We start from the raw sequence: 14,917 nt of genomic DNA on the forward strand, positions 1-14,917 counted from the left end.
CACAAAAATCAGTTGGATAAATAAAACAAATGATTTCCTCTCTCCAAGAGTCACAGCAGTATAAAGTAGTTAAGATTCTGCTCTGAATAACATTCTCCATCATGTACGTCTATGCCCTCCCTGTATACATTATGTTTCTTCTTTTTCAAACAAGAGCTTCACACATTTCATAACAAGTCTCTGTTACATAATTTGTCACCTCCAGAACCGCACATTGCCCCCTGCTGGCCTATGATTGAACTCCTGCTGTGCCTCGCTTCCTACGCTGACTCCCTCACACTTCTGCTTCTGCCTGGCTCCATTAAACACATCCTCAGTTCCCAGTCAGACAGGGACCTGAGTTGCAGGTCACCCCCTCCCCCTACCCATTTTAAGCGGGTGGCACAGTGGTAAAGTGCCTGCCCACCACCACGGAGGTTGTAGGTTCGTTCGAATACACCGTGGTGCATCCGGCTTTGTTGAGTGTCCAAGCCCCCAGAACCACGGTAGAACAGTGAAGCGGCCAAGCCTGGTGGTCAAACCTGAGAATGCACTTAAAATGCTTCTGCGCGTGCATCTCCCGTTTGTGCGCATGCTCACGACGCGTCACGACCCATGGAACCAATGGAATGGACCCATGGGACCAATATGGAACCAAATATGTCTTACTTCCGGGTGCTTCAAAACGCCACTGAGCAATTGCGTTGAAATGAATAGCTGGGGGCGGGGCAATCCGCCCTCTAGTTATATTATACCTCTATGCTATTGGCCCATGTAATCCTACGGGCTGGAGGGCGGTACCTGTGAGCAGGGAGTGTGTTAGGTGGAAGGAGTAGATCAAAGGCTCCTCCCAGTGGGCTCTGACCCTTCCTCTTAGCCTTGCCTACTTGGTGTCAATTATTTGTACGAGCTCTTGTTTTATTCGATCTTGTTTATTCGATACACTTATTTGTTTTAGCTCTTGCTCATTTGATTTTCCTACTTTGTCTCATCTGTTTAAGAAAGTAGGTAGCTGATATATTGCACTTTTACCTTAGCGCTAGCCAGGTATACTCTTAGTTGCTTGTTTTATAAGAGAATGCACTTAATACTTCTGGTTATTAGTAGTTTTCTTGCCTACCTATGTGTTGAATTGTAAGTCGCTTTGGATAAAAGCGTCTGCTAAATGACTGTAATGTAATGTAATGTAATGCATGGCCAGACTAATATCACTTTGCCAATATTAGTCTGGAACATTATTATTATTCTGGGGCTAATATAAATAGTAATATCTACACGCTCACAACACGTCGCAACGCGATGCTTTGTGAGCTTGTGGATCGGCTATTTTCGCCAAAGATGTTTAGCGTAGAGCGAAAACTGGAGGCGGTCCTGCAGTAGTGTAGAGCATTGGTTCTAAAAGTGGGGTCCGGGGACCCCAGGTGTCCTTGAGGGGGTTCCAGGGGGTCGCCAGGAAAGAGAGGAACAGTTTAAACACTTAAGCCTATATTTTATTTTTCGGCTATTCGAACAATCAAACAACAATCAACAAACAAATCCTCGCTTATGGGGTCCCTGGCACAACATCTTTTCAAATGGGTGGCCAAATATAAGCCAAATATAATTTAAGGGTCTTTGATATGAAAATATTTGAAAACCACTGGCAGGATTGCCAGATCTGCTTATTATAATTTCCCCGCAAGATTGTATTTGAAAATAGCAGATCTACAAGCTCACAACGCGTCGCGTTGTGAGCTTGTAGATCTGCTATTTTCAAATAGCTGATGTATATGTTAAAGTGCTCATGTGGCCCATAGTCGCTTCTTTTGGGCTGGTTTTCCTAGACATGGTTGCTTGTTTCTCTCACAGAATCTGGCAACACAGACCACTGGTGTAGAGCAGTGGCGTACCGACCATAGAGGCAGGGCAGGCGGCCGCCTGCCCAACTAAAATCTAGCCTCCCCTAGAAAATAAAGTAAAAGACTGAAAAACAGGCAGTGAAAAAAATCCAAAGAGAATAGTGGCCGTCAGACCTCCTCGTCCATTCACGCGGGCAGGCAGCCAATCACTACCGTATCCATTCAGCAGAGCGACGTCGCCTATAGTGATGCAAATGTTGCCTTTACATTACTTAAGACCATTTTTTAAATATTAAATGTTTTAACATTTTGGACAAAATAGCCAATTTTACATTATCTTCATGGGGTGCCAGGAGTGCCAGGTGTGGGGGTCTGGGCCATCACCTGTACTCACCTGGCATAAAAGGGGCTCTGAGTCTGAGAGCAGCTTGAGCCATTAAACTACAACATGACGAGACCACCACTGAATAATTGATTGATTGATTATACTTGCATATAGTTTTTATTAACGTTTTTCAGTTTTGTAGTCAGTGTAGTGTTGTTGTTAACTTGTTTCCCCCGAGATTTCCCCCCGACATTTTTCCCCGAGTTTCCCCGAGGGGGAGGAGGGTGGGGGGGGTAGGTAGAGAAAAAAATCTCGCCTGCCCTAAATGTAATTTCTGGGAATGCCACTGGTGTAGAGCCCTTGGGAATACAGTCAACTAAGTACACATTACACACAACAGACATAAGACTCCCAGACAGACGGACAGACCCATGTCTAGTCGGCTCACTGGCCTCTTACAGAGCCGTGCACAAAGACACAAAGATGGATCCTCCTCACCCTTGTGGCATCTGGCAGGAGCAGCACATGTAGAAGGCCTGGATGACGGCGCTGAGGCGGCTGGCCGTCATGGAGATCACGTCCTCGCCGTCGCCGTACACCTCGACCGTTTCACCCGCCGCCTGCAGAGGGCAGGCCTGTCACAGTCAGGGTTGCCAGATCTGATTATTATAATTTCCCAGCAAGATTTTATTTGAAAATAGCCGATCTACAAGCTCACAACGCGTCGCATCGATGCGACGCGTTGTGAGCTTGTAGATCTGCTATTTTCAAATAGCTGATGTGTATGTTAAAGTGCTCATGTGACCCATAGTCGCTTCTTTTGGGCTGGTTTTCCTAGACCTGGTTGCTTGTTTCTCTCACAGAATGTGGCAACACTGGTCACAGTTATTACGTCATCGTCTAATCGCAATTATTTGAGATAATCACAATTATTTGGTCATAATCGTTTCCATGTTGAAACATTTTCATAAACTTTCAAATATTTTAAAAAAGCAGAAATAGCTGATCTACAAGCTTACGACGCGTTGTAAGCTTGTAGAGCAGCTATTTCCGCTATAAAAAAATTATAATTAAGTATTAAATCTGTTATTCGTCATATCTGCCCTGTGCAATTTTTGGCAAAGCAAACAGAAATGTTATTTGTATTATGTTCCAATGTTCAATGCCAAAAAAACACAATTAAAATCATTAAATCCAATTATTGGTATGACAATTAATCGTCAACTTAAACGTGGTAATGGTGACCACAGCCCTACCTGTGGGTCCAGCGAGGCCGGCAGCATGGCGCTGGAGGGCAGGGGAGGAGGAGGAGGAGCCCCCGGAAGGGGAGGAGCCCCCGGCGGCACCGAGGAGGAGGAGGCGGAGGCGGGGTCTCCTCCTCCTCCTCCTCCTCCTCCTCCCGCCTCCCGCTGCTTGAGGAGGAGGGAGGCGATCTCGCTCCCGGACGACGGGGGGGAGCAGGGGTCCTGGCGGCTGCGGTCCAGCTCAGTGGAGATGAGGACCAGCCACTCGTCCAGGGAGTGCCACAGCAGCTCCAAGGGCTGTGAGGAGGGAACGCAAGAGATGGAAACATTTAGAGCCCCACCGGACCGGACCAGACCGGACCGGACCAGACCGGACCGGACCGGACCGGACCGGACCCCCATGCCAGATGTTTTTTTAGGTTCCGACGATGCTGATCCGGATTTGGAGAGTCTGATTATCGATCTTCTGACAGATTTCTGATGAACTGAACTTTGTTTTATTTAACCACTTAAAAGGGATAGTTCACCTACAACATTTTTTTCTATCGATTAGTTACCCCATGGAGACTTGAATTCATGGATATATTCATGGACGATTTCATAGCCGATCTACAAATCCACAGCGTGTCGCATTGCGATACGTTGCGACCTTGTAGAGCAGCAATTTTTTTTTAATCGTTGAAACCTTTCTTTAGGAGGCCAGGTTGGAAGTGGTTAAACATAATTGGCCATACCGATATCATCAAAAAAAGCGAAATAATGGCCGACATATCCGTCTGCCTCTAATTAAACGTGAAGAGAGGGAGAGAGAGAGAGACTGGGAGAGAGATTGTGTGAGTGAGAAACGGTGAATTACAGAGAGACAAGAGAAAAGACAGACAGACAGACAGAGAGTGACCCATTTAATGTAAATAGCCGAGGAGGAAGGTCTCATTCTTTCCACTTCGCTCGCTTCCGCACAGATGGTTAGTGTCTCATTGACTAAGCTATTCATGCAAATCAAGTTGTCAAACAATCACACCCCCATGGAGATAAGATGTCTGTGCACAACCCTCACCACAGCGCTGACGCTGGCAATCATTTAAAACTAAATCATCATCCAAGCACAGCACAATGTGTCATATCATCATCATCATCATCATCATCATCGGGGGAAAAAGAAGAAGAAGAAGGAGAATCTTAAAGGGATAGTTCACCCAAGCATGAGCTCAGTTCGAGGCTCTGCCCAGGCTGGCAGAGGGAGAGTAGCGCCCAGGATTACAAGCTTAGGCATTGGCACAGGGTGAAAAATAGGGTTACACAATTGTGGGATAAAAATTATAATAATTTTTAAAAAAAGGGATAGTTCACCCAAAAAATTACTTTTTCTCTATGGATTAGTCATCCCATGGAAACTTGAATTCATGGATATGTTTTATTTTTTGTCGCATTCCTAAGCCAATAATTTGATGACCGGCAGCGGTTCCGGTAGGAGACTCAAAGTGTCTCCTTTGCGTCTCCTACCGGAACAGCTGCCTCCCGGTCCGTTGGTCATCAAATTATTGGCTTAGGAATGCGACAAAAACTAAAAAATATCCATGAATTCAAGTGACTAATCGATAGAAAAAAAAGTATTTTTTTGGGGTGAACTATCCCTTTAATTGCATGCGGGTTAGATTCACGGCCAGTGCAAGATGCATTTTAAAACACAACCTTAAACTCATAACTCTCTTGAGGTGTCATAACAACTTACAGGGATTTCACTCTTCAAAAATCACCAAAAGTTGACAATTGTTTTTTTTGCAAGATCATGAGCTTCCGAATAAATCGTGTCGTCATCTATATCTATACAACTCACATCTAGGGCATCATTATCGCTCCATGTACTCTGGTGGTCCTTCTCTGGTGCCCTCTCGGCCTGTGGCGCATGCAGGTGTCTCGCACGCATCTGCATCGCCAATGAAATGAGTTCTTGTTGTCATTGATTGTTTTGAATTGGAAAGATAAAAAGGTGAGCCGAGCACAATCCCAGCAACAACTATTTCCCCTTGTTGTTATGTGAGCTGTGGTGAGATCATGAACATCTTTTAACCCATTCAATCTAGGAACGTATCCGTGTCATTTTAGATTTCTTTGGCTATTAAAAAATAGCAGATATACAAGCTCATGGCACGGCACCGAGTGCCGCGCCATGAGCTTGTAGATCTGCTATTTTTGAAAAATCTTGAAAATGTGTGCAAATTTGTAAAAGACCCGAGGCCGATTCTACAAATGATCTTCTAAATCCTAACAATTTTCTGAAAAAAAACTTATGGCGCTATAATATCAGTGGTTCTCAAACCTTTTCATGTCATGGACCACCCAAAATGATATGTATTTGACCCCCATCTCAAAATATCTAGTTCCAGGGGACCCCCAGAAGCAAAGATCTTAATTAAAGATTTTCACTTAAAAAATATATATATTCAAAGAGTTGCACACATTTTCACGATTTTTCCCAAAATAGCAGATCTACAAGCTCGTAGCGCGGCACTCTGTGCCGCGCTACGAGCTTGTATATCTGCTATTTTTTAATAGCCAAAGTATAAAATAATGGTTAAAGTAGTTCAAATCTAAAATGACACAGATGCTATTCACTGCTTGGAGTAACCACATCAGGACATTTATTTTGGATAGTTGCAGATCAGTTTGTCTGTAATGAATAAGTGTGTGTTCATTGTGCCTTCCTGTCTGGCGAGCAGCACCCATCTGCGACTGCTATTTATTTCAAGCAAGTTAAAACAAACGTTGTTTGCAGAGAGAGAGGGCCCTACTCCAAAAAGGAAAGAAAAAAAAACATAACAGCAATAAGTACTTATGATTCTTTGGAAAATATGCCAGTTTAATTCTCGTTAGCATCGCTGTAGGAATCAAGGTCACGTTGTTCCTTGTGCAACGTGCAGCGTTCGTAATTATTTCTAGTCGATCTCTGCCGTGATTGTGAGCTAATTGAATATGTATGATTAACAGGGGGTGAGCGCAGTGGTACATGTACTCAAGTACTGTACTTAAGTACAATTTTGAGGTATTTTTAACTTTACTGGAGTATTTCCAATACTTTTACTTCTACTCCCACTACAACTCAGAGGAAAATATTGCACTTTTTACTCCACTACAATTATTGGAAACTTTCTTTACTAGTTACTACTGTAAAACATACATTTAACCACTTGAGCCCTATAAATACTTTGGCTATTCGTAGATGTGCTATTTTCAAAGGATCTTAAAACTTGTGAAAAGGGACATTATGCATGATGGGTACTTTTACTTTTGATACATTAAGTATATTTTGATGCCAATACTTTTGTACTTTTACTCTGAATTCTGGACTTTTACTTATAAATAAATACTCTAAGTAAAAAATGGAGTACTTTTACCACCACTGTTGTGCGCTAATTGAATACCGTCTGCATGATTTAAAGGTGGTGAGCGTTTAGCGGTTCACAGCAGCGTTCCAATCTGTACCTCATCAGTGACACGAGGCGTGTGAGACCAAATAACTAGGGCAATCAGTTCCTTTTTTCAATACAATTCTCTGGCTCGCCTCAAACACTGCAGTTCTTACATCCTTGCTCTACATTGCAGGTGAGTAGATTGTACTACTGTACTAGAACTGTACTACTGGGTCGCCTACAGCACAATAATATCCCTCAATATCACGAAAAGCTTCACACCTCAGCCAAGAATCCCTCTGTATTTAACCAATGAATCCATTAAGACCGAGAACGCATCTGTGTCATTTTTAAGATGACTTTAGCTATTAAAAAAATAGCAGATGCCGCGCTATGAGCTTGTAGATCTGCTGTTTTTTTTTTTTGTCGTGGAAAATGTGTGCAAAACTTTGAATATATATATATATATGTTTTAAAGCGAACATTTTTAACTCCGATCTGTGCTTCTGGGGGGGGTCCCTGGAACAACATATTTTGAGATGGGGGTCAGTGACCCAAATACATATCATTTTGGGGGGTCCTTGACATAGAAAAGTTGGAGCACCACTGATATAGCAACATACTGTTAGGATTTAGAAAACTGTATTTGGCCCACGGACCCAAATCTCAAAATGTTTTTTTCCAGGGACCCCCCCCCCCAGAAGCAAACATTTGAGTTACAAATGTTAAAAAAACATATATATTCAAAGATGTGCACAAATGTTCAAGATTTTTCAAAAATAGCAGATCTACAAGCTACTAGCGCCGCACTCGGTGCCGCTCTATGAGCTTGTATATCTGCTATTTTTTGAATAGCCAAAGAAATCTTAAAATGAAACAGATGCGTATACCTAAGTTCTTATCACATATATTTATAAACACATCATCATATTAACACATTGGGTGCCAGAGGTTTATTAAAATATTATACTTTGAGTGCCAGGACTTTTTAAACATTTTGAACCTTTTTCAAGTAGTCACAAAATATTTTCAGTGATCACTGTCCTCACGGTGATCCCCTCATTACACACATACAGGTCTCGTACAATCGGGGGGAAAAAATTTAAAACATTCGGAAATCCATTCCATAGTTGCAGCCAGTTGAAAATAGTTAAATTAACATTGTAAAAAAAAAAAGTGCACAGGAGCCGAGATACAGGTTTTTGAAGTCATAAGTTAACCAGGAGGTGGATTGGAGTCTAAATCTTGTAGGAGTGATATTTCCTGTTGCTGTGAAAAAAAAAAAAAAAAAAATTAAAAAAAAAAAAAAAAAAAAAAAAGTTTTTTTTTTTTTTTTTTTTTCAAAAACCGTATATATACGGTTTTGGCACTCAACGTTAGTATGCGCAAAACCGTATATATACGGTTTTGGCACCCAATGTGTTAAGTACAGCCTGCTTGTAAGCTCCTCCCACTAACCTTAAAGACCTGGCTGCGTGGGGTCTTGTTCCCGTTGTAGCCCATGTCGTTCCCGTTGTTGTTGGGAGAGGACGGGCCCAGGCGGAAAACATGGCAAAATATGCGCACGATCCTCAAGAGACTCTTCATCTGAGCTTCGTAGCTGCTGGAGAGACTGGAGGAAAAGACAAAACAAAAAAAACCTGTATATACTTCGTTGACGGAGGTCCCCCAGGAGTCTATACTTGGTCCCCTGCTTTTTTTCCCCCCTCTACAACAAATCTTTTTTTGCTGAAAATATCCCATCTACAAGCTCACAATGCGACGCAAGCTTGTAGATTTCATGTTTTCACTGAATGTTTGCCTATTATGACATGCCCAGTCATGGCTGTTCAAAAATAGCAGATATACAAGCTCATAGCGCGGCACTTGTAAATCTGCTATTTTTTTGAAAATGTGTGAGAAAATTGTGCATTTGTGAATATATATATGTTTTTAAAGCGAACAATTTTAACTCCAATATTTGCTTCTGGAGGGGGTCCCTGGAACAAAATATTTTGAGATGGGGGTCTGCGGCCAAATACATATAATTTTGGGGGTTCTTGACATGGAAAAAGTTTGAGCACCACTGATATAGCAACCAAACAACAACAAATGTATGTATTTGGCCACAGACCCATCTCAAAATATTTTGTTCCAGGGAATATTTTGTTCCAGGGAATCTTTGATTTCAAGAAACAAAGATTTGAGTGAAAATAAATTATATATATATAATATATAATATATATAATCAAAGATTTGCACACATTTTCAATTATTAAAATTATAGCTATCTGCTATTTTTGAATAGCCAAAGTATAAAATAATGGTTATAGCAAAAAATCGAAAATGACAGATGAGTTCCCGGATTGAATGGTTTAAAAAAGGTGTGTGTGTGTCACCCTGCTGTGTCTATAACACTATTAAACGATTAGGAAGTGATATCGTTTAGCCATTTGCAGTGACATCTGTGAGTGAGTGTCATGAGAGCCAATGAAGATTAGGCAACAGGTTAGGGTGGGGCGGATTGTTATCAATAGTACTTAATTTGACACTAATAATAATAAATGCAACACTGACGACATGCAGAGGCTTTACCTGAGGAGTTTGTGTCCGTTGGTGGTGGCCACTTCAGCCAGACTGATCAGAATCCTCTGGTAAGCACTGTCGCTCTGCTGAGACACATGCTCCATACACTGCCTGAGCTACACACACACACACACACACACACACAAGCACGCATGCAAACACACACTTCATTATTATGAAGTCCCTAATAGATTTTTTTCGCACAGTTGTACTTTAAAAAATGTCAAATAAAATATTAAATTCAATTAAATTAGGTGAAAAGCACAAACTGTACCATATTTTCTTTGATGTCGTCATTCTGCGTCATCTGGATGAGGGTCTGGAAGAGCCTGCCGTGGTGCTGGATGAGGATCTCACACGTCTCTCCGTAGCCCCCCTGAACACCAGCACAGAAGATTAACCACACGAACCCTAAGAGTCCCTATTCTATTCTGGGCTGAACATTTAGCCAAAACAGTAGGACACGTTGTGAGCTTGTAGATCAGCTATTTTCAGCAAAGAAAGCGAACCACTGAACATCGGGAACATTGTCATTATTGTCGAAGGCAGAGAAAAGCTTTACAGCTAATGTGACTGATGCTCACTTGCAAAATAGAACAAAGTCTGCTCACTGGGTCATGCCCCAAAGCTTAAAGATGTATTGGTTCCTTTACACCAGTGGTTCTCAAACTTTTCATGTCAAGGACCCCCAAAATGATATGTATTTGGCCGCGGACCCCCATCTCAAAATATTTAGTTCCAGGGACCCCCAGAAGCAAAGATTTGAGTTACAAAAGTTAGCTTTAAAAAAAAATATATTCAAAGATTTGCACACATTTTCAAAATGATTCAAAAATAGTAGATCTACAAGCTCATAGCGCGGCACTCGATGCCGCGCTATGAGCTTGTATATCTGCTATTTTTGAATAGCCAAAGTATAAAATATGGACAAAGGGGTTAAAATGATTGTGACGCTTTATTAACAAATGTTGCTGGGGACCCCCTGGTACACCCCAAGGACCCCTGGGGGTCCCCAGACCCCACTTTGAGAACCAATGCTTTTTACACCATCATTGGACGTGACGTTTCGAGCCTACCGGCCAAAGGAACCATGGTGTAACTAACCCCCCAAAAATCTCTTTGGATTCATGACCTCAGCCCGGCACCTGGTTTTTAGTGAGTGGATGTGCATGTAGGGCTGTCACCATTACACATTTAAGTTGACCATTAATTGTCACTCAAATAATTGCGATTAACGATTTAATTGTGTGTTTGGCATTGAACATTGGAACATATGAATGAATATGAATGAACGTGACGCGTTGTAAGCTTGTAGATCAGCTATTTCTGCTTTTTTTATATTTGAAAATGTATGAACCATTTTCAACAAGGAAACGATTATGGCGATTATGCAAAGATAACTGCTATCTCAAATAATTGCGAATAGACGATTATGTGATAATAGTTAAAGGCCTACTGTATGTGCATGCTTCATTGTGTGTGACTGATGCTCACTTGCACACAGAGATCCAGAGGCGTGACTCCGTTGGTATCAGGAAGGTACTTTGCACTTCTTGATAGTAGAATCTGGGCCGTGTCCCTCTGCCCGTGACTGTGGAACAATGCAAGTAGGTCATTGTTAAAGGGGTGGTGATAATAACAAGCTATAACAACAAGTCCAGTGGTGTAAAGTAACTAAGCACATTTACTAAAGTACTTTTTTTTTTTTTACTTTACTTTACTTGAGTATTTCCAATGTTCAATACTATAGTTACTTTGCAGAACGTACAATATCATTATTATTATTACAAAACGTACCACTTCAACCCTATATAATACTGTACTTTGGCTATTTGAAAATAGCAGATCTACAAGCTTTGCGACACGTTGTGAGTACTTTTGGTACTTTAAGAATATTTTGATGCCAATACTTTTGAACTTTTGAATACCGGACTTTTACTTGAACGAGAGTATTTCTACATTGCGGTATTGATACTTTTACTTAATTAAAAAATGTCAGTACTTGTTCCATCACTGCACAGGTCAGTTCAAATGCAATGGTCAGTGGTGGAAAAAGTACTCAAATGTTTTACTTAAGTAAAAGTATCAATACTGCAATGTTTTACTTAAGTAAAAGTATCGATACTGCAATTTAGAAGTACTCTGTTACAAGTAAAAGTCTGGTATTAAAAAAATATTTATGTAAAAGTACAAAAGTATTGGTATCAAAAAAGTAAAAGTACTAAAATGTTTGAAAATAGCCGATCTACACAAGGCGTCGGGATAGACGCTTGTAGATCGGCTATTTTCAAATAGCCTAGGTATAAAATAGGGCTAATGTAGTGGTTAAAATATGTTTTATAATGTAATAATTTATACCTGCAAAGTAACTACATGTAGTAACTGAAGTTTTCAAATAATTGTAGTGGAGTAAAATATGCAGTATTTGCCTCTGAAATATAGTGGTGTAAAAGTAAAAGTATAGACAATTGTAAATACTCCAGTAAAGTAAAAGTACCTCAAACTTGTACTTAGGGACAGTACTTGAGTAAATGTACTTAGTTACTTACAATGGTTACACCAGGAAATCACAACGCTTAACAATGAGAGAGTGACAGACAGGGAATCGCAAAGCATTCTGGTGGTGACTTCACTGAAATGATATGCTCACAACTTCACCTGCAGGCAAAGTAGAGAGGCGTTGCTCCTGACACGTTGGGCCTGTTGATGTCAGCACCGCTGTCTAGCAGGCACAGCACCGTCTGCCAAGAGGAAACCTTATTATTAAGACAGTTGTCTTGAGTTGTGCTTTTATTCCCCTGTCAATATGTGGGGGTGTGTGTATTTTATAGCCTGCCCTGCACTGTGAGACAGAGTATTGTAATCGGCCCTGACTCCTGCCTGTTTGTTTGTTTGTTTGTTGTTAGCAAGATAACGTAAGAACAAATTGGGCAGGTTTTGATTGAACTTCAAGTTTAATTAAAATTGGATTATTAATTGCTAGGCCAAAAAGCTCAAAGGTCATGTCCACAATATAGAGATGTAGTAGATAGAATAAGACGTAAAAATGTAGAGCAGCTGAATTGAGATCATATTCACATTTTATATTTTTCTACTTTACATTACATTACATTACATATTTTTCTACTGTTTCAACATAGACCCTTGATACCTCCTAGATGAAGGTTCTAGACCAAAAATGTGTCAAAAATAAATATGTGAATCTCAGCTAAAATCTTGCATTTTCTTCTTTTGGAGTGCTCCTATATACATATTTTTTTTTTAAACATTATCTTGTCATATTCAAGGGCTTTTTTTAAATTAACTCCAGTCCCATTCAGTTCAGCGCAGCTGAAGTGTGTGCGTGTCACTGTCCAGCTGACGCTCGTTGACACTCGTTAATGTTACTTGCATCAAGGCAATTATGTTGTGTTTCTGCAGATTCTGAACAGTTATTTCTTATAATGAAGATTTGTTTGTTTCCCTGCCACAAAAGGGGGAAATAATAACACCAAAAACTAAATAAACAAATATCGGTATCAGTATCGGCTATCGGCTAAATTGTTATTTTAAACATCGTGTCGGCCAAGAATTTCCATATCGGTGAATCCCTAGTTATTTGTTTTATGTGATGTTGTTAAATGAGCTCACAGTCTTGTGTCCGTTCTGACACGCCACATGCAGGGCGGTCTGGCCCATGGCATCCTCCACGTCCACGTTGGTCACGTGTTGCACCAGGTCATGAAGGAGCTCCGTCCTTCCATTTACTGCCAACCAGTGGATCTATACAGGAGAGGAGGAGAATCACACTCAATATTAGACTGGTGAAAAAAAAAGAGGATCCAGGCACTCATGGCTAAAAGGAGGAAAAAGCCTTTATTAGAAGAAGGCAAACGGCAACATGTTTCGACCACGTCTTCACCAGGGCGAAATGAACACTGACAAACAAACTCTCATGAAGTAGTGCCAATACCATGGAATAAAGCACAAATAAAGCCCGGAACGCTACTCCAGCCGTCAGGGCCCACTTCAAATACTCTTTAATCTTAAAATAACGAATGACCTAATCTTAAAATAACTAATAACTGAAAATAGCCGATCTGCTATTTTCGGTGCGTGACATGCTTTCATAGAAGACATGCTGGCTTCTATGGAATGACTCTCACTATCTCATGACTCTCTCATCTCAAAATAACTAATAGCAGATCTACAAGCTCAGAACACGTCAGCTTGTAGATCGACTATTTTCGGTGCATGACATGCTTACATAGGGGCAGCAGTGGCTCAGGGGTAGAGTGGCCGGGTAGAGTGAACTGGAAACCGCAAGGTTCTCAGTTCGATCCTGGGCTGGGGCGCTCCCCCAGAATTAGTGTCGAAGGGTCCTTGAGCAAGACGCTGAACCCCTAATTGCTCCCGATGAGCAGGTTGGTGCCTTGCATGGTTTCCTCCGCCATCGGTGTATGAATGAATGGGTGAATGGCACAATCAATGAAAAGCGCTATATAAATGCACCATTTACATAGAAGATATGCTGGCTTCTATGGAATCTAAATAAATTAAACTTTAATCCATGTGCGTGTCCTATCCTGTGGTTTCTGTGCGTAACGATGACTCTCATGATGATGACAGCAGCAGCCCCCCGGTCAGTGGCCTCTCAGGGAGACAATAAGTCAAGGTGTAACAATAATGTGACATCAACCCCACCACAGTCATAAAGGTTACAGGATACTCACAGCAGTCAGGCCCTCATTGTTGCAGATGTTAACGTCAGCGTTATATTCCAGCAGCCTGCCCATGCACTTCTTCTGTCTGCAGGGGGCAGCAGAGGGACACAGGTAATAAGTTAAGAGACCTAAAAGTACAGCATGCATTCTGCTATCCAGGTGCCAGGGCATACTGAACATCTGCATGATGACAACAACAATACACGATATAATATAATACAACAACAAGTCCACAAACTCATTTGCTAATTTGTCCCACTGTTTATTGGAAGTCAAGTATTTGCAATAAACAGCGGGAGCGAATTAGCAGCGTGTGCAGATTTGTTTTCTTTAGGCGTTTTATACTAAGTGCCATGCATTTCAGGGGCACGAACCCGGGACTCACTAGCAGGCTGCATTATAGCCTATATGTGGTATACGCCTTAACCAATAGGCCACCGGCGCCCCAACTGTAATCACTTTGAACATGACAATAGGTTTTCCGACCTGCACCGTCTCCAAAATAAATAATATCAGTGTTATAGATGTTTTTGCTCATCTTGAATACAAGGTGTACAGCTCATGTGTCATCTTTCACTGAAGAGACCTTTCACAATGTCAGGGAACAGTTATTAGCCTAAGTTATTATCTGGGAAACATTGAATCTCCAAAATGACTGGTACAACAAAACAAGAACAAATCAATATCAAGCAGTTGAAAATACTTTTTCAATGTCTGCATCAATTGCTTCTAATTTAAAGTCATTGCTGTCGGGCAGAAACCTGGTATTGTCACTATTTTACTTTCCAACCAACAGAGATGGTATGTTATTCGGATGCCGGTGGTGGCTTTAAAAATAAAGACATACGTACAT

At 41.2% G+C, this 14,917-nt stretch overlaps 1 protein-coding gene across 3 annotated transcripts in view; it reads right to left on the bottom strand.

Annotated features, from left to right (window-relative positions):
* Positions 1 to 14,917, bottom strand: part of hace1 (HECT domain and ankyrin repeat containing E3 ubiquitin protein ligase 1) — a 46,054-nt gene that overhangs the window by 24,979 nt on the left and 6,158 nt on the right. Inside the window, exons 5-14 of one of the 3 annotated variants that reach the window (XM_080426127.1) lie at positions 14,074 to 14,149; positions 12,992 to 13,123; positions 12,020 to 12,102; positions 10,856 to 10,952; positions 9,636 to 9,737; positions 9,371 to 9,477; positions 8,255 to 8,408; positions 5,224 to 5,313; positions 3,399 to 3,683; positions 2,641 to 2,762 (exon numbers count right to left, since the gene is read on the bottom strand). In XM_080426127.1, coding sequence (XP_080282253.1) covers positions 2,641 to 2,762; positions 3,399 to 3,683; positions 5,224 to 5,313; positions 8,255 to 8,408; positions 9,371 to 9,477; positions 9,636 to 9,737; positions 10,856 to 10,952; positions 12,020 to 12,102; positions 12,992 to 13,123; positions 14,074 to 14,149 — 1,248 coding nt within the window. Of the gene's footprint in view, positions 1 to 2,640; positions 2,778 to 3,398; positions 3,684 to 5,223; positions 5,314 to 8,254; positions 8,409 to 9,370; positions 9,478 to 9,635; positions 9,738 to 10,855; positions 10,953 to 12,019; positions 12,103 to 12,991; positions 13,124 to 14,073; positions 14,150 to 14,917 lie in introns of all 3 variants that reach the window. The other 2 variants (XM_080426126.1, XM_080426128.1) reach the window with 2 other exon arrangements.

Source organism: Gymnoscopelus braueri (assembly GCF_963280865.1).
Source record: "Gymnoscopelus braueri genome assembly, chromosome: 4".
In the NCBI taxonomy this organism is placed as follows: domain Eukaryota; kingdom Metazoa; phylum Chordata; class Actinopteri; order Myctophiformes; family Myctophidae; genus Gymnoscopelus; species Gymnoscopelus braueri.